Here is a 20569-nt window from a genome sequence, read left to right on the forward strand (position 1 = left end):
TATCACGAAGCCACATAAATGTGGTCACTTAAAGCTCCCCTTAAAAGACAGAGTATTCGGGTGGACAGTCATGATAGGTTGCATATTCACATGTGACAAGCTAAAAGGAAGGGGGCTCTTGTATGGGAAATGTAGATCCAGGGAGGAAGAAATTACAAAGCATCTATTTTGGGAAGGATACATGGTGGCTAATTTAAGGTTGGACATGTTTGGTGGTTTGTGTTGGCAGGTTGATGATAGGAGGAAGCTACTAGGTGAAATACATGCTCACAACAGCCTACAAATAGTTGGGCACCACATTGTCAAAATCCTGATTTGGCTAGGCTCAAGTCTACTTTGGATGGATTTAGGATGGAGATGAAAGCGAATGAAGTCAAGTATATAATGGTTTGGTATTAGAGTCTTGTGATAAGTTAGGTCAATCAAGGACAGTGACAAGGATGAGATACTTAGTTGTTTTGCTTAATCCATTCCAACTTTTTGTATTTCAAATATTTTAAGGATTCAAGGATATCCAGGTATGCACATTTAAATGCACAACAGGAGATGTGTAGCATTAGGAGCTTTGCAAGCTCGCCCATGAGACCCTCCTAAACAAATGTGACGCAGCATGCATGTGGGCACTCAAAGCCCGCTCATGATAGCCTCCTAGACTAATTTGATGTAACCCAAGCCTAGAGCCTTGCTGCATCTTTGTGATGCTGTATTTACTTTTACCTCTAGGCCTGGTTGCATCTTTATGATGCTGTATTTTCTCGTACCCTTTGACTATGATAATATATCAATTGCATTACCAAATTTCTTGTGTGTGAACACGCAATACCAAACATTATCGCCCAAAATTTTGACTCGACTCGTGCAAATTGCAATTCATTTTCCTCTTGCTTTTTAGGCGGAATTCAGGAAGAATGGCACTACTAGATTTCTCGCCTGCTTCTTCTCTCTATCACCCATCAACAGCACCGGCATTCTCTTCGAATGATGTTACTCGCCATGGCCCCTTCTCTTCGTCGAGCAAGCCCAGTCGAAGCGTCGGGCTTCTCTTCTCAGGTGGGCCGTCACGGAGCACCGCAGGACACAAGACAGCCGGTTACAAGCATACTGATCTGCACTCTCACTGGCGGGCCCTGACGATCTCTCACGGAAAACCTAGGGTTGAAGACGAAGCAGTAGCAGCAGCAGCAGCAGCAGCAGCAGAAGAAGAAGAAAAAGAAGAAGAAGAAGAAGGATCAGGAATAATAAATGCCTTACCTCCCAGTGTGCAGACCTGTCTTGATGACCCGGAGCCATCCTCCCTGCAGGGCCAGACTCCATGCCTGCGCCTTGACGACCTCGACCGAGAGCGAGACTTCAAGTTCAAGAAGCGCAAGCCCCGCCTGCTTATCGATTCTACCAAACTGCCGTACCCTTCAAAGCCAGGGAAACGGCAGAATGTGCCTCCTAGAGCCAGGCATATGATCCTGAATCTCCGTTCGCTCGATAACTTGGACCACTTTGTTATGTCTATGAGGAAAATTGCCAAGTTCGTCCACCCAGATAGAGCTGACTGGCTCTATGTCATTAGGTATTTTCAGGAACGAGAAGACAAGAGCTTTGTCATCCAGGTAACTCTCTTTGCAATGCTTGAAATGCCAGCAACCCTTCGTGTATTTATCCACATTTCAATTACTCCTTTCTATGCACGTAAGAAGTTGATACTGCTAAGGATTGCAATCCATGCATTATTTCCGAGAATGGAGCACATCTGACCTTATATAAAGGTCTCAGGGTGTAAAGCACAAGACTATGGACTGTGGGACCGAGCTGACAAGATACAAACAGCCAAATTACAGCTGTTTTGGGGCTCAACAGAGACATATGATGAAAGGCTGCTGCAGAATGTGTGGCAGTTTGGTTAAGTGTGACACCTGCAGTTGCTGAAATTTGGGCTGTCTTGCTTTTGGAAGAGCAGGGTGACTGAAGAGCGTGGGAGGGTCAGGAAATGTGGGGATAGTGTTGTAAGGGTAAAAGTTGGCTATAGTATAACTCTTTGCTGACGTGGTGAGGGGTCATTGATCTGCAGAGGGACTTGAAGGAGTACACACTGAAAAGACAAACATTGAGGCAAAAGAGTACAAAGTGTTACTAAATTGATTACTTATTACACATTCTGTATTTAGTAAATTTATGTCAATAAATTAATGACTCACTTTTCTTTAAGTGTTGGCTATGAGACTATTTAGAGACCAGTATTTCTAGTGCATGACTTAATAGGGTGATCATAGCAATGCGACGGGGATATCTGATACAGGGAGTACAAGTTATGAAGGGGGAAGGAAGTGTCTGCCAAGTGTAAGAGTGTACACAAGAACCAAGGAGTTACACATAAATGAAGATGGATTGAGTTCTAAGAAGAGGAAGGACATTAGCATTGTGTATATGTATTTATATGTGCATTTGGGGACGCCTGGAAATGTTTACTTGTGTGTAATGAGTATTGCATTCATTTGGGGTCATTCTCTATTCTCTCATTAAGAAAGACGAGAGACGTGATCCTTTGGAAGTGAGGAGAGAAGTGATTTTCTTTTTCTAAGGTCTAAGATGATACAAGCTTTTGCGTGGAAGTCAATCTTAAGGTTGAGGTCCAAGGCAATCTAATGAACTCTTCTTATCTATGGCTCAAGGTGGTTGCATGGACCATAAGTTAAGAATAGAGTTTAAAAAGCTGTTTTTCTTAAAATAGACATGGTGAATCCATTTTTAAAATATCTCACGATAGAAAGCCGACCTAAAACGGCTCGTGTGGGTTATCAGAAACGGCAAGATTTGTAACCTTTGTGTTGGACATTTTTCCATCCGAGCAACACACAGAGAGATATTCCAAAATTGGTGCTGTAGAGTAGGTCTTGGAACAGCCACATCTTACATGAAGATTAACCTTTCCAATCTTGGCTCTCAAGTCTCTCTCCAAGAAGAGAAGCTCTTGGAGCCTATAAAAGGGAAGCTCTCCTTGGTTGTGGAGAAGGTGAAGGAAGTATCACTTTGTATGCAAGCAAGAGGAGGAGAGAAGGCGGTTCAAGTCTCACAAAGTATTGCGGAAGCTTTGCTGAAATCAAGCACCAAGAAGAGAGCCCTACACATATTGTGTAGGAGAAAAGAAGAGAAATCAAGAAGATCAAAGGAGCCAACTTCCGAGTTATGTAAGTGCTCATCGGTTGTATACCGTGCAAGGATTTGTTTAAGTTCAAGCTCGCCAACCCTCAAGTTGTGCAAGTGTTGTGGAAGCTCTGCTGAAATCAAGCTCAAAGAGGAGATCTCTACATATATTGTGTAGGAGAGAAGGAGAGACTCAAGAAGGATCAAAAGGTGCCAACTTTCAAGTTGGGCAAGTGTTAGTGGGTTGTATACCATGCAAGGAACCGTAATCTTGTTCCCAAGATCTACAAGTTAAGAACTGGTTTGTGTAACGGATTAGCTTGCTCCTTGTCAATAATATAACTCCACTAGGGGGGGATTGGCCCATCTTCCAATTCCTAGTGTATTGTCAATTTCTCTCTCTTTCTCTCTACATCTTTCTTTTCTCTCATCTATTCTCTCTCTGCGCTAGCATAATACTCATCATATATCTTTTAAGTATATAGGAAGGTCGAGCGTGTATCTCGGATCTTATAACACAAAGACTGGTGACTTTCATTCGGAAACTGCATGGTGCATTGATTGATTGCCATTGACATAAATACATGGCCTAGCATGAGTAAAATAATGCAGGTCAGCTAGAAAGAATGCTGCATTGCTGTGTTTTTTTATTATCTAACACTCAGTGTGGTTTGGACTTGGATCTCAAAAGTTTTCACCCTCCTTGCCGCTTATTATTTTTTTTACATGTCTACTCCGATGTGGGTGACTTTGGGGTGCCTCCTTCTTCATTCTTCTCCATCACCATCACCACCGCCACAAAACCCCTCAATCCCTTGTTCTTCCCTTTTCCTCCCTTGTTTTTGTTAAAGTGTCTTTGCGATGCCTTCCAATCACTTCTTTAGGATACACATTAACATTATTTCCGGTTTGATGGTCTTGGATATGCATGAAAATTCCCATTGAGATAGATCTTCATTGAGTTCTTTGTGTGGATTTGATAGTTGTGTAGAAACATTTTACGGGAAACACAAACTGTATGACAATATGATTTGTAGAATGCTCAATGAGAATGAATGAATGAGAATATGGATAATACAATTGAGGGGCTTTGAACCTCTGTGTCTCAAGGTCCAAGGTAGATGTTATTGGAGAATGATGTCGAAGTGTGTTGTACTTGTGGCAGACTATGAAACGTAGTAGTGACAAGTGCTAAAAACTGTCTTCAAGGTATTGTGAATCTTTCTAGATTACCAAGAAGATAAGTAGCGTATCCTATGAGCTGGATTTACCTTCGAAAATCCGAGTTCACCCTATGCTCCACATGAGTCATTTGAAAGAATAGTTGGGATGCGGTGAATCGATTTTTCCAAGTGAGAAAGTCGTGCGGCTTGAGGATTTGCTCGATATGTTCCACTCGAACCCAAACTGGTTCTTGATCTTCAAACTAAACGATTCCGTTGGATAGTTTATTCCGAGTATTTGGTCAAGTGTACGTTCGTTGAAGAGTCGTTTTCCTCACTTTGTTCTTGAGGATGTTGCTGAGGACAACAATAATTCATAAGGGGGGAAGTGTTACAGCCTTGGACATTTCGATGGGCACTAGTAGCATTGGTCATAGTGGTCATGAAGTGACTCAGTGGGAACGCACTAAGGATATTTTAGGTTTATGGCAGTCCAGTCCTATTTATAGGACTCAAGGCTCTATTGTACATATTTCATTGTGTGATCTGTCAGAGTGCAGCGGTGCGGAAGCGTAGGACTGAGAGAGAGAGAACGCAGAGAGAGAAGAGAGAGAGAGACAGTGGAAGATGAATATCTGCTGTATAAAGTGTGCTGAATACAAAGATATGTAGATATAGATGAATATCTGCTGTATAAAGTGTGCTGAATACAAAGATATGCAGATATATACACGGGCGCAGTACGCTGGACTGCGTGTCCCCACCTCGACAATGCAACCTGCCGTTCACCTCGAAGTCCGCTGCAGTCTGCACTGTCTCCTGTCTGAAATCTGCGAACAGAGACGGAATCAGCGCGTGCCACCGGTCTGTAATCTGCAAGCAGAGAAGTGTAGGAGACTGCTGAAGTCCTCGGCTATTTATAGCTAGAAAAACAGGGCGCCAGAAAGAACCAGTCGGCTGCATTAAATGCAGCCGACTATCTGAACAGGTCGGACCGCCACGTGGCAGTCCGACTGCACAAGGACAGAAACTGTCCGACTGCACTTGCTGCACTTGGTCAGGCTGTGATCTCTAACACCCCCTCTCAGAGCCTGGGCGGGGCAGAAGCCTGAGGGATCTGGAATGGCTTCGAAGTAGAGCCTGGGGAAGTGCCTTCGTAAACAAATCTGCAAGATTGTCCTCCGTCTTGCAATACTCCACAGTGATGGTCTCATCCAGAAGCTTCTCTCTGATGAAGTGGTACTGGATCTCTATGTGCTTCGTCCGAGCATGAAAAACAGGATTCCGTGCCAAGGCAATGCAACTCTCATTGTCACATTGCAGCAATGTAGGACGAGTCTGGGGGCAGCCAAGCTCCTTCAACAATCTCGGAAGCCACACAGCCTCACATGTGGTGGAAGACGCGACCCGATACTCTGCCTCAGTAGACGAAAGGGCTACCGTGGGCTGCTTCTTGCTACTCCATGAGATAACACCTGCACCCAAGGTAAAACAGTAACCTGTAGTAGACCGCCTGTGGTCCACATCACCGGCCCAATCCGAGTCGCTCCAACCTGCAAGTATAAGATCTGAACCATCTGTCCTTGCGGGATAATGAATCCCGAAATCAGACGTTCCCCTCAAATACCAAAGTATCCTCTGAGCAGCCTGCCAATGCACCGTCTTAGGTTCACTCATAAACCCTGCCAAGAGCCCAACAGCAAAACAAAGATCAACACGAGTGTTGAGAAGCCAAATCAAGGATCCATTCAACTGACGATAGCGGGAAGCATCCGCCATAGGAGAAGCTGAATGGGAAGTGGCCTTCCAGTTTGGATCCATAGGAGTAGAAAGGGTCCGACAATCCTCCATCGCAAAAGACACCAAGAGCTCCTGTACATATCTCTGCTGAGAGATAAAGATCCCCCTCTGAGACTGATTAATCTCATGGCCCAAAAAGAAATGGAGTAGACCCAAGTCCGTCATCTTGAACGTCCGATGTAAAGCTGACTTCGTCTCTTGGACCTGCTGTGCATGATCACGTGTGACAATCAAGTCATCAATATACAACACAAAAAGCACACAACCATCCTCGGAAGTGTGAACATAAAGCTGCGGATCGGCCTTAGAACGCCGATATCCCAACTGAGACTGAAGAAACGAATCAATCTTCTCGTTTCATGCACGCGGAGCCTGCTTGAGGCCATACAAGGCCTTCTTCAACTTGTAGACTTTCCCATCTGAAGATCCAAAGCCTGGAGGTTGATCAACATAGATCTCCTCCTTCAAATCACCATTGAGGAAGGCCGACTTCACATCCAACTGGTAAACAGGCCATCGCCTATGGCCAGCCAAGGCAAGAACAGCTCTAATGGTCACCATACGAGCAGTGGCGGCAAAAGTATCATGACAATCAATCCCTCGGCGCTGTGCAAAACCTTTAGCAACAAGGCGAGCCTTGTGCTTATCCAAAGAACCATCGCTAAGGTATTTGGTCTTGAAGACCCATTTGACGCCAATCACCTTCTTATTCAGGGGGCGGGGCACGAGTGACCAAGTGCCATTCCTCTCAATAGCCTCCAACTTGGCTTCCATAGCTTTCGTCCATGGTGCGGACTGTAAAGCCTCCTTCACGGAGGTGGGCTCTCGATCCTGCATAACACGGGTCATCAAACAATAGTTAGAGCAAACAAGCTTCGTAGAATGTGCCTGGTGCCTCTGTGACCGCTGCGGACCATCCTGCGGTCCCCACTCCTCAGGAACCCCCTCGATCCCTGAATCATGGAGTGTGTCACGGGCCCATCGAGGAGGAGGCCGAACCTCCCCTCGTCTCTCTCCATCAGCTGAAGACTCTGGAATATCCACCGGTGGTAACTCCTCAGGGGTGACCGGTGGAATAGTAGACTCTGTGTCAGAAACAGAATCATAATCAAAAGGCACGGGCTCCAATGGAACTGTAGCAGGAGCCCAACTCTCCCCTGGATCTCCAAGAATGGGATGCTCCTCACCCGTTGGTATGGCCGGAACCTCCACAAACCGCACATCGCGACTAGTGTACACATCCCGCTTGACGGGATCATACAATCAATAGCCTTGGGACTGGGAGCTGTAGCCAACAAATACCTGTCTTCGGAAAGCTGCTTCAAATTTATCACGGTGAGCCTTGGGAATGTGAACATAGGCATCACACCCAAAGACCCTAAAGTAAGAAACATCGGGCTTGGTCCCAAAGTAAGCCTCAAAAGGGGTCATCCCGTCAATGGCCGAAGTGGGGGATCGATTAAGGATGTGGACTGCAGTAGCCACAGCCTCGGCCTATAGAACCTGAGGGGTCTGTTGGTGCTCCATCATGGTGCGCGCCATCTCGATCACACTGCGGTTTTTCCGTTCAAGAATGCCATTTTCTTGAGGAGTGTTGGTATTAGCAAACTCCTGGTGAATACCTTTATCTGTACAAAACCGAGCAAACTCATTAGAAACAAATTCACCACCCTTGTCGGATCGCAAGGTCTTCAATTTCCGGCCCGATCGGTTCTCCTCAAAGAGAAGCCAATCCTTGAAGTGGGAGAAAGCTTCGAACTTCAATGTCAAGAAGTAGGCCCATGTCATCCTGCTGTAATCATCTACGATCAGCATGAAGTACGAGCTCCCACGCAAGGACTCGTTCCTCATAGGGCCACATAGATCCGTAGATACAAGCTCCATCGGTGAAGTAGACTGCTGCGAAGCTGTGTGGGGAATGGCATCCCTATGCTGCTTCCCACGAATGCAGGAGACACATGGCTGCTGGCTCACCACTATATCCGGCAACCCTCGAACAAGCTGTCCACGTGACGCCCTCCGAAGATAATCATAGTTGAGGTGACCAAACCGAGCATGCCATAACTCTGACTGTGTCTGAGAGGTAAGAAGAAGAGTATAGAGGGTGGTGGAAGACTTTAATTTATAGATGCCGTTTTCCTCATATCCGGATGATAGAACCTTCCTTGACCCACGATCAAGGACTCGCATCGAAGTACTGCCAAACTCCACCAAAAGTCCAAGGGAGCAAATTTTATGAACTTACAGGAGATGATACCCTAATCTTGGTACATGCAAGACTTCTGAGATATGGGTACCACCACGTCCATCTGGAATAAGCTGCATCTTATCCCGTTCTGCAATAGACACGGAAGAGCTATCTCCAATGAGAATCTGCCCATGCGAGGGTCGCAACTGGGCAACACCATCTGATGAAGGAGTCATGTGCCTAGAGGCACCACTATCAACGATCCACTCTCGAGCCTGGGGAGCCGTCATCGCAGCATCAGAAGCATTCGGTGAAGAGTCCTCAATGACAGCTAGATGAAAAAATGCAGCTGATGAGGGTGCAGCCACCGCTCCAGAATCCTTTGTGTCCTTCTTGCCTTTGTCAGGGCAATCCTTCTTCCAATGGCCAGTCTTTCCACAAATATGACATGTGGATTCTTTGTCCTTGTCCTTGTCCTTGTCCTTCTTTGACTTGTTATCCCCCTTCTTCTTCTTTTGGTCCTTCCCCTTCTTCTGAGAGGCTTGACCTGTCAGCGCCTCCGACTTGGAAGCATTCTGTCCCTTTAGTTGTTCCTCTTGGTCCAAGACCATAGGAACCAACTCTTCCCAACGAAGAGTAGACTCTCGCCCCGAAGCAATAAGGGCAGAGTAGAATGTACTGAATTGTGGCGGCAACTGGGACAATAGTGTGATCGCCATGTCTTCGGAGGAAATCGGCTTCCCCGCATTCTGAACCTGCATCTGAAGCTGCCTTAGCTTGTTGATGTGCTCCCGCAGCGAAGAAGACTTGTTTACGGACAAGGTCCGTATCTGAACCTCCAAAGAAACCCGCTTCATAAGGGTCATCTGGTTGTACATCTGATCAAGCTCCAGCCAGTGCTCGATGTGAGCTATCACGGCTGTAGTACAAGATAGAAAAAGAAAGGAACGAATCCTGGCATTCAGTTTGTCCCAGTGAGATTGAGCCTTGGCCAACTCCGCACGAGCATCGGAAGAGAGTTTGGACTCATCTCTTATCGAGGGCCGGTCGATCTCCTGTACAAGCTCCGCCAAATCATAGGACTCAAGGATGGCCAACATCATGACGCGCCAGATGCGGTAGTTGTCGCCGTCGAGCTTCTGATCTGCGGGAAGAGCCGGTAAGATAGGCACCTTCCGGTCCATAATCATCTGGAACTCCAAGTCAATCTCTGTAGACATCTTTACCTGTAATGCCTTCACAAACGCAAAAGCAGTCCCCTCTGACTGTGAAAACTCAGCTTGCTAAGGCTCTTCCGCGTCCTGAAACTTCTTCACCCACCGGAGGCGATGAAAAAGCAAAACCTGCACTTGAAAGCTGAAAACTCAAACTTCCTCCGCGTCAAACAGCAGTAAACAGCAGCAAATCTACCACCTGGACTCCTTTCCTGCGCGCCCACGCTCGCTTCAGCCTTGTTCCGAGGCGCAGCCCTCCTGTCTGCCCTCAAACGTTGAAAACGCAAATTTGTGTCGCGATAGAAACTCCTCTTCAGGTTGGTTTTGCGCTCAGTCAGCCCTTTAACACTGCTCTGATACCATGTCAGAGTGCAGCGGTGCGGAAGCGTAGGACTGAGAGAGAGAGAATGCAGAGAGAGAAGAGAGAGAAAGAGACAGTGGAAGATGAAGATCTGCTGTATAAAGTGTGCTGAATACAATGATATGCAGATATATACACGGGCGCAGTACGCTGGACTGCGTGTCTCCACCTCGACGATGCAACCTGCTGTTCACCTCCAAGTCCGTTGCAGTCTGCACTGTCTCCTGTCTGAAATCTGCGAATAGAGACGGAATCTGCGCGTGCCACCGGTCTGTAATCTGCGAGCAGAGAAGTGTAGGAGACTGCTGAAGTCCTCGGCTATTTATAGCCAGAAAAACAGGGCGCCAGAAAGAACCTGTCGGCTGCATTAAATGCAGTTGACTGTCTGAACAGGTCGGACTGCCACGTGGCAGTCCGACTGCACAAGGACAGAAACTGTCCGACTGCACCTGCTGCACCTGGTCAGGCTGTGATCTCTAACATGATCACCACTCTTGGAGACCTGGCCCGTTGGCCGATGCATCCGTATACGAGGATGGTGTGGGTTGGTTGTATGGGACGCCAGTTCTTGGGATGTGGTTGTGACTTGGGATGCTGCTAGCTCCGAGGCTTGAGGGTTAGCGCGTTTGGCTCTATTGTTGGGAGGTGAGTTTGGTGTCTAGTCCCTTTCATTTTTGGATATGGCTTGTGTTGTATCTCATGTGCAGGTTGGATCCTTGGGGGATGTTTCATCGAGGCTATTTGAGGTGAATTAGTTAAAATCCAATGGAATGATGAGTGGGATCTTGTGTAGTTTCTTTATAGCTTACCCAAGACATGCCTCAGGAGGATATACAGAATGATGCAGGCATTTAAAACACCAACGAGATTGGACGTTCAACTACCAATGAGTAAAGCCTCATTGGTATAGTACACTTCTTATAGCGAAACATTTTTGTATGTCTTTTGCCACATTCTAGTACCATCATTGACGTAAGGTGATGGGCTGGCTGTTGCAGCCTTGTATTCAGCATTTTCATTCTGATCACAGCAGATTTGTTCCTTCTTTGACACTCTTCTGCTGCCTTTTCCCAAAACCCCCCCCCCCCCCGGGCGTGATAAACCTGCACTCGTTACGCACTCAACACGGCACTGAAAGGTAACACGATATGAGCTCAAGATATACTCTTGTATTATTCAATCCAAAAAGTGGGACAACATAGACACATCCCAGGACTACACCCTCGTGACGCCGCACATAAGAGGGTTCACCACTGGGTATAGGGAATCACACGTAGAGTGGAAACAAGGCAGGGCTTTGAGTCACTACTACTCCCTATATAGGTGCAATCGGTAGCAACGACATGGTATAGCTACAAAGCCCTTACACTCACCCCCGCTTACTGGATTGCTGACCTCAGCAATATAAGGGTAGCGTTTGTTATTTGACTCATCCGGGATCTTAACGTAGCTTTTCCTATCAAGCTGGTCAGTGTCTGCCGGTCTAAGGGGACCGCGGGGTCTTAACACAGTCTATGCTATCAGACTGGCCAGTGTCTGCCGCACTAGGACGTTGGGGGCTTTTTATTTTGATGGAGTTATTTGCTTGATGATTGCTACCATGCGGGTCCACCCTCAACTCGATTACATATGAGGAGTGGAGGCACGTGTGGGGTCTATGCTTGAGGACCGCATTATTTGTTGAAGTACTGGAAAGGCTCAAGGGTCGTTGGAAGGAGCCGAGGGGTTCTCCTCGAGCCAGAGGGTGAAGGCATCCTTTCCGTGTTCGCGGGCCTCCGCTTTTGAGATCCAAGTGGCTTCCTTGAGTGGACTCCCGCGCCACTTGGTGAGGTATTCGGGGAAGCCTCTTTGTTCTCGGCGTCGGAGGAATGCTTCTACTTCGAAGGGACCGTTGGAATGGAGCATTGGTACGCGCCGTCCCCATTGGTTGTCGGGATAGAACCTGCGCAGAAGACGAGCATGAAATGCATTATGAACACAAACACTGTCTGGCAGGTCCAGCTTGTAGGTGACTTCGTTCAGCACTTGAGTGATTCGGTAGGGTCCATAGTAGCGGTGATTGAACTTGGGGGTCATGTTTTTGGGAAGTGACATATTCTTAGAGCTCACTAGGACCATGTCTCCTTTGGCGAATAGTACAACCTTTCTCTTCTTGTTTGTTTGCTCTGTCATGGTTATCTTGCTCTGCTCGAGGCTTCGTTTAGCTGTTGCATTGCGATCTCTCCATTTCTTCAAGAATTCTTCTGCATCTTGATCCTCTGCTTTGGTCACTCCGGATGCTAAGGCCAGTGGGGTGATGACTTCTTTTCCTGTGGCTAACTCGAAGGGGGTGTACCCCGTTGCCGAGTGGATGGAGCTATTATAGTGGAATTCCAAGACATCAAGGTACAAGGCCCAATCTTTCTGGTCCACTCGGGCATAGCTGCGGAAATAATCTTCGATGCCTTGGTTGACTCGTTCTGTCTGTCCATCTGTCTCTGGGTGGAAGGATGATGAGAATCTCAGTTGTGTTTCCAGAGATTTGAAAAGTTCATTCCACATGTCGCTCATGAATCTGCCATCTCTATCTGATACAATGGCCAGTGGTAAGCCATGCAGTTTGAATACATGTGTGAAGAAGAGGCGTGCTACCTCCTTGGCATTCAGTGGTGGTTTGGCCGGGATGAAGTGAGCCTGTTTGGAAAAATAGTCCACCACTACAAAGATGATTGTGTACCCATGGGACTCAGGTAGTTCCACAATCAAGTCCATGCTGATGACATCCCATGGGCGGTTGGGTACTGGTAATGGTTGTAGTAATCCTGCTGGTCTTGATCTTGGTGCTTTGACCATTTGGCAAGTGGGGCAAGTTTTGATGTAGTCTATCACTTCTTCCTTCATATTCGGCCAAAAGAACTGCTTCCTAAGGGCCTCCAAGGTTTTGCTTTGCCCTTTGTGGCCTCTAATCTTGCCGTCGTGTATCTCATGCAGGATGAGTTTCTTCAATTCCACATTGTTGGGGATATACAATCTCTTGCCTACCCTCCTCTAAGGTGTACATTCCATGTGGTGTCTTCTCTGCTTCCACATCTTTGATTATCTTGTGCATTTCCTGATCTTGTTCTAGGGCCTCTTTGACAAGTTCCATGAAGTTGCTACTGACCACACTGACGGCTTTCAGGTCAGCTTTTCGGCTCAAGGCATTTGCTATCTTGTTAGTAGAGCCGGGCTTGTGCTTAATCTCTAGGTCGAATTCGGCTAGGAAGTCTAGCCAGCGGGCTTGCTTTGCGGATAACTTGGGTTGGGATTGGAAGTATTTGAGGGATATATTGTCGGTGAAGACTATTGTATGCTTGTCTTGAACATAGTGCTTCCATTTTCTAAGGCAGTGGATGACTGCCAACATTTCCTTCTCATGTGTGCTCCACCTTGTTTCAGCATCGGTAAATTTCTTTGACTCATACGCAATGGGGTGACCCTCTTGGACCAGTACACCTCCTATGCCGTAGTCAGATGCATTTGTAGAAATTTCAAAGGGTTTGGTGAAATTCGGCACTCTTAGGACGGGAGTTTGGCTCATGCACTTCTTCATCTGCTCAAAGACTTCCTGTTGCGCGTTCCCCCATGTAAAAGAGTGATCTTCTTTGGTGAGGTGGGAGAGGGGGGCAGTGATGAGGCTGTAATCTTTGATGAACCTCCGACAAAATACTGTGAAGCCGAGGAATTCCCGCACTTCTCTTACAGTTTTCAGTACAGGCCATCTTTGGACAGCTTTCACTTTCTTAGGGTCCACTTTGATTCCATCTGCTCCTACAATAAAGCCTAAGAACTCCAATTCTTTCACTGCGAACTCACATTTTTCCGGCTTGGCATATAACTGATGCTGCCGCAGTTTCTCAAAAACTCGCCGTAGGTGTTGCTTGTGTTCTTCTAAGGTTTTGCTGTAGACTAGGAGGTCATCTATGTAGATAATGACAAAGATATCTATCTCCGGTCTAAAAATTCCATCCATGAGGCCACAAAATGTGCCTGGCCCATTGCTTAGGCCGAACCCTAAGACTAACCACTCAAAACTATCATATCGGGTACGGAAGGCTATTTTTGGGATATGTTCTTCGGCTATGCGGATTTGGTGGTAACTTGATCTAAGATCAATCCTACTAAAGTACTTGGCCCCGTGCAGTCTATCTAAGAGGTCTTCCACTAGGGGCATAGGGTATTTGTTTTTTATGGTGATTTTGTTAAGAGCCCTATAATCTACACAGAGTCTAAGCCCCCCATCCTTCTTCTTTACAAACAACACTGGGGCACCAAAGGGGGATTTGCTAGGGCGGATGAATCCTTGTTCTTCTAGTTTATGTAGTTGCTTCTTCAATTCCATGAGTTCAGTGTGGTTCATGCGATAGGGAGCTCGGGCCGGTTGGGCAGACCCTGGAATCAGCTCAATTTTGTGATCCACATCTCGCCTGGGTGGTAGACCCTTGGGTAGCTCGGCTGGCATTACATCTTTGAATTCTTCAAGTATTTCTGCCACCTCTGTGTTCCTATTTTGTTGTTTGGGTTTCTTGCCCTTTTCTTCTTCTTCAATTGGTCGGATCATACACAGATAGACTATATCTCCTTGCTTGACTGATTTTTCAACTTGCTTTGCACTGCATGTCATGATACGTGGCCTGATAACGGTTCCTTGGACCGGTGCTTTTTGGGTCTGGCCCTTTGGTTGGTTTGCAGTTGGTTTTACTGTTTGGCATGATACTCTTGGCTTATTCTCCTTCATTTGCACCTTGATTGGGGTCCTGCCAGGTAGCTGCATTCTTTCACATGGTACTCTGACGCCTTCTCCTTGCATATCTAGCATCATTTCATTCACACCTTTACCAAACATTGCAATTACATACTTGTCATAGAATTCTAAGCCCAATATCACTTCAAAATCATCCATGGGGATTACTAAGAAGTTGAGTTTTGCTTTCCACTTGTCGGCTTCCACTTGGACTGTAAAGACTTGTTTTACTTCCTTGGCTTCTCCTTGTGCGAATGTTACTGTTAATCCTTCTGGGGCCTTTGATAGTTTCAATCCATGTTTTGCTGCACACCTTGGTGTCATGAAGTTGTGTGTTGCTCCTGTGTCCACCATGATAGGTTGGTTTCCTTCGCCCATTCGGCCTTTGATGTATAGGTGGTGGACTGCTGCTACCCTGGTTGCCATGCATTGGGGTCGGGCACTAACTGACCCTACCCTTGGGTGGTCCATACTTTCTTCACTCCCATTTGGGATTTCCTGGATACGTGGTGCTTGTGGTTCTTCTTCTCCATATGCACAAGTTGCATTCACCCTTGATCCACTTGATGAAGCTATATCTTCTATTGGGCATCTGTTTTGGTAGTGTGGACCCCCGCATTTGAAGCATTTGATGCCGGTGGAAGGGCCTGGGGATCTCCACCATGATGTATTTGATCCTGCGGGCCCATACGATGTGCTAGGGGTTGGCCTGTAGTGATTGTTTCCCCATCTTCCTGCTGCTCCTCTTGGTACTAATGCGGTTTGTGAAACGGCCGTGGTGGTAGTTGTGTTTTGGCTCCTTGTATCTGTGAATGCCCCTCTAGGAGCATTGGGCCTCTGGTTCCATGAGTTGTTGTTGTTGAAGGTGTTGCTGAAATTGTTGTTGAACCTGTTTCGATTCCCTTGTGCTGTTCTTATACCTTCGAGGTCCACTAGTCTTTCGGCCATCCTCATGGCCTCTGCTAAGCTTGTTGGTTCCTATCTCTCCACATCTCTTCTAGCCCATTCTTGCATCCCAAACAGAAATCCATGTAGTTTAGTGTCTGTATCCATGTTTGGTAGCTGTAGCATAATTTGCCTACATTTGCTGACATACTCCTTCATCTTTTCCTGTGTTTGCTTGAGGTTCCTCCATTCATCTCTTACTTTGAATTTTTCCATCTTTGGTATGAAGTAGTCCTTCAATTCTTCCTATAGTTCTTCCCATGAAAAGATGGTGTGGCCCTGCTCTTGCTCCAGCAGGTACCAACTGGCAGCGTCCTCCTCCAAGTAAATGGCTGCCACCTCCGCCTTCCTGTCTTCTGTTATGCGTGAATACTTCAAGTATCTGTCTACCTCTGCGATCCATTTCTTCAGAACCAACCCATCTCTCTCTCCCTTGTATTTGGCTGGTTGGGGCATCTTGAATTTTCCATAATCGTCTTCTGAACTATCACTATCTTCCTTCTCTTTACGGTGGTGCTTCTTCTCTTTCTTCTTGTCTTTCTTTTTGCTGCCTAACTCTACTACTTTCTCCTTCTCTTTCCTTGTATCTTGCGCCCTTCTAGATGTCTCTTCTCTACCCATTCTATCTATCTCCTCTTGCATTTTGTGTCTTTTCTCCTCTTCTTGTTGTTGTATCACCCATTCTCTATAGCCCTGCTCCACTTCTAGTTTCTTTCTCCTTTTTTCCTCCTCTTCCTTCATCTGCATGTTCCTCCATATTGACTCCAGCATGCCTGACATACGATCTAATTGTCTTTCTAGTCCGGCCACCTTCTCCTCTTGGGCCACTCTCCATTCTTGCCCCCTACTCTTCTTTCTCTCCTCCAGTGTTGGGAGGGTGACGTTCTCCCTTTCGTCCTCCATGTGGTTGGTGGTGGTGTCGACGCGGGGAAGCCGCGTTTCGCCTGTGGTGGTGTGGGTCGTGCTGTGCGGAAGCCGCGTCACGTCTTCAGACGGTGGGATGTCGAGGTTGGGGCGTCACGCCGGGGCGACGCGTCGGGGGGGCGTTGTGAAGTGGGGCGACACGATGGGGGTCGACGCGACGTGGGGCGACGCAACGCGGGGTGTCGCGCTGTGGGTCGTTACGACTTCGATCTCTTTGGGGCACTGGATCTTTCCTCTTGCTTGCGTGAGCACTCCTTTACTCCGAGCAAGGGTTGCTCTGATACCAAGTGTGATAAACGTGCACTCGTTACACACTCAACATGGCACAGAAAGGTAACACGATATGAGCTCAAGGTATACTCTTGTATTATTCAATCTAAAAAGCGGGACAACATAGACACATCCCAGGACTACACCCTCGTGACACCGCACATAAGAGGGTTCACCACTGGGTATAGGGAATCACACGTAGAGTGGAAACAAGGCAGGGCTTTGAGTCACTACTACTCCCTATATAGGTGCAATCGGTAGCAACGGCATGGTATAGCTACTCTGTTGTGCACTCTCATAGCTTTGCCCAGGCTAGAAACAATTTCGTTGACAACAAGAACAGGATGATCAGCTGTGTGAACCCCATGATCAGCTCTAGCAGGCAATGATCCCCTCTAGACAGCCATGCCTTGTCTTGGCTGTGCTCCTTGCCTTTCTTAGCTTTTTTCGGCTTTTCCTTGTATTAAATTTGTTTTCCAAAAGAACATATCATAATTTAAGTATTCAGCTGGGTGTTCCAACTTGAAACTTTTTCCTGCACACAAATTTTACAAATTATATGAAACTTTGGCTTAAATTCTTTCGGATAAATTAATTAGCGTGTCCACCAAATTTACATGATAATTAGTATCATTTTTAATTATCATCTTAATTACTGATGAACATGTCCATTTCTGGCACAACTCATGCAATTTTGTGGACCTGCCATCATAGAGTGCTAAAGATAAATCACATGCCTGTGACATGTTTCCCTAATGTTTTTGATATGTTGCTGACCTCCTTGTCAATACAACACTCCCTTTGTCAATTGTGTCTAGAATTAATGCTTATGGGACCACCATCACTCCCAAGCAAATGAAAGTGTGTTGGTCAAGCATGGCCGAAGATCAAATGCTAAAATTTTGTAGTTTTGATTTGTTTTCTGTTTGTTATTTCTCCAACTATATGTTTCATGCAGCTGAGTTTGCTTGTGACAACCTGAGAGCAATAGTTATTTTCTCTATTGATATTTCAGGTCTATGATTTTGTGCTTCTGGAAGAGTCATTTGAGGCATCTGTCAGGGACTACACCAATCTCATGCTAGTCCACAGTGAGCTGGGAAATCAGGAAACAGTTGTAGAGACTTTCCAATTGATGGGAGAGAGGGACATGCATCCAGACGTGGCGGTTTATACAGTATTAATCAATGTGTATGGTAAAATGGGAAGACTAGACTTAGTGCAGGAGAAATTTACAGAGATGAAATCACGGGGCCTTGTACCTGATACTCTTGTTTACTGTGCTCTAATTGAAGTCTATTGCCAGCAGGGTCAGCCCAGACAGGCTGAAATGTTCTTAAAGGACATTGAGGCTGCAAATTTACCCTTAGTAGTTCAAATTTTTGTCTCGCTAATTAGAGGGTATGGTAACATTGGATGTACCAAGGATGCAGAAAGAGTATTTCAACTTATGCAACTCAAACGTATTTATCCTGAGAGAAGGTCATACTCTGCATTAATGGATGCTTACACCAAAGATGATGATCTGGATAATGCACTTCAAGTCTTTGAGAATATGATTTCCATCAAAGTCAAACCAACTGATAAATCATTGGCTCGGCTTTTTAATGCTTGTGAAGGCAAAAATATGGTTGGGACTGCAATATATGTGCTGGAGAAGCTAGAAAATCAGTCTTTGAACTTGGGAACTAAAACACTGGCCATTTTTAACGGCTGGTTGGGAAGGTTGGGTTTAGATGAGGAAGTAGAGAAGCTGTCAGGTGAGATGGAGAAGCGTATGCGATGGAAGACAAAATTAATTAGAAAATTTAGGCCTGTTTCTGCTTGATTGGACAGGAACAAAAGGGACAAGGAGATGGTACTCAAGTCTTTCCGGAAAATTTGACACTCGTCTGAGAGCATACAAAGTTGTTCATGAAGACTACTACGCAAAGCCTTTCATTTCATAGAGAGGCTGCAACATTTTGTAATCAACAGGTTCTTAAATTCTTGAGTTTTATTTTGGGGTCTTCCTTCACTGCACAGAGGAGTGCTTCATGCCTCTAGTTTGGAAGGTGAGCTACTGCTATATGATGATGATGCCTGAAGGTATTTATTTGTTAGTAGCTCTGGAACATGCCTTGGTAAACATATGATCCTTGTCTTGTGTAGTCCTTTTCTGGTTCTTCCCTCACTGTAGAGATATTGCATGCCACAAGGGTAGAGACGTTTTTACCGATTGTCATAATACCCATCATGAGATTATCACGAACCATCATGAGATTTGTCATCATGTGTTGTGATGCTTCAAGATAACAGTTTCAGAAGTGTTAGGAAGCCTCTGTATGCCATGTTCAGCAATAACTCGATTATCTAAAATGCAAGAATTTGTACTGGGAATTTTTTAAATGAGAAACTGCAAAATGTAGGTTTAGAAGGCTGCATTTGGAACAAGCACACTTCCAACCACGCACAATATTTTGCCAATCAATTAAGATCCTAATAATTACTATCATCTAAAATCGAAAAATGGGAAGTCTGCCAAAAGCCTCCTCTCCATTTTGATGCAAGATGATCATCTCTTAATATCCTCAATACACACTTTTATGGAGAGAGAAATATGAGATGTTTCTAGCATTTATATGGCAAGATATATTTTCTTTTCAACATTCGATGGCTATATAACAGAACAGTCTACCTTTAAATATGATGCGGGTTTTCACATGGAAATATTTGTGAAGCACCATGCTTAACACTTCGTATTTTCATGCGCATCAATGTCTCAAAACCCATAGTGCCCACTTCAACTTTGATTATGATTCAAAGATTTTGAATGGAATAACTAGTAGGAAAATTAGGCTTCTACTTGTAAGGATAAGCGAGTGAGAATAAGAAGAGTTAATTATTTGTTCCTTAAAAGGTGGAGAATTAAATTTCAAACTCCATCAAAATATGTAATAGTGTGATAGGTTCATATTGAGAAGTGTATTATGAAAACTAGTGTGCAATGAGAAAAAGAATATTGCCACAATAGAATGATGTGCACTTTGGTGGTTGGGGGAGGGAACAATCTTCATCTTTATTAGTTTTGGAGAGAATTGTGCCAACTTTCCACCGTACATATTCCATAGTGTCTATCTAGCTTTATACACTACTTTAGAAAAAGTTATATTTTTTCCAACTAATTTTGCCAATTGATCTAACTATCCATTATTTTGTGTTTGTTACACAACATTAAGCAAGACACTCTAGCATCACAAGAACTCGTTGGTTTCATGCAATAGGAAAGGAGGAAGGACCTAGTAGAATCAAGTGAGTTCACCAGACTAGGTTTGTGAGGGAAGATGCTTGAACTTGCTTTTACGACATGTACTTTGGTGAATGAGGAAACGAATGACCACCATGTTTACAATTTTGAAGGAAACAATGCTAACTCCGCTATACATATTGTATGGTGCTCCCGTAGGTCTATGCACTATACATTCAAAACTCTTCTCCCATTCATTGTTTCAAGTAATCAAACTATTCATCCACTTTTGTTCATAGATGCACCATGTGCAATACCATTAAGAAATATTGGCATCACAAGTACTTGTTGGGTTGTACAAGGTCAAGTAAGTACTTCAACACACCTTTTCTCTGTCCTTGCAACTTTTTGCACATCTTAATAACACTACTACCAAAGGCTAACCATACAAAAGTCATTCTAGAATACTTATCATTACTTAACTAGCTTGTGCATGCTCCATGCAAAATCAACTTGATTATGTGCACATATAGATACAATTGATTATGTGCACATATAGATACAATTAATGGCAACACAAT

The 20569-nt window shown here is 45.3% G+C and overlaps 1 protein-coding gene across 1 annotated transcript; it reads left to right on the forward strand.

Moving 5' to 3' along the window:
• Positions 1-844: 844 nt before the first annotated feature.
• On the forward strand, positions 845-19169 carry LOC148015280 (uncharacterized). The gene is made up of 2 exons (XM_087665430.1): positions 845-1604; positions 17778-19169. Exons 1-2 carry the CDS (start codon positions 909-911, stop codon positions 18588-18590), a joined length of 1509 nt encoding a protein of 502 aa, XP_087521556.1. The 5' UTR covers positions 845-908; the 3' UTR covers positions 18591-19169.
• The last annotated feature ends 1400 nt before the right edge of the window (positions 19170-20569 follow it).

The sequence above is a fragment of the Lygodium microphyllum genome, chromosome 24 (assembly GCF_053477565.2).
Source record: "Lygodium microphyllum isolate KBCC chromosome 24, Lygodium_microphyllum_v1.1.10, whole genome shotgun sequence".
Classification (NCBI taxonomy): Eukaryota; Viridiplantae; Streptophyta; class Polypodiopsida; order Schizaeales; family Lygodiaceae; genus Lygodium; species Lygodium microphyllum.

Excerpts from the sequence above, each read along its gene's own strand:
- LOC148015280 (XM_087665430.1), top strand. The coding sequence starts at position 909 with ATGGCACTACTAGATTTCTCGCCTGCTTCTTCTCTCTATCACCCATCA. Across the intron at positions 1,605-17,777 it reads ACAAGAGCTTTGTCATCCAG|GTCTATGATTTTGTGCTTCT; the intron begins GTAACTCTCTTT and ends TTGATATTTCAG.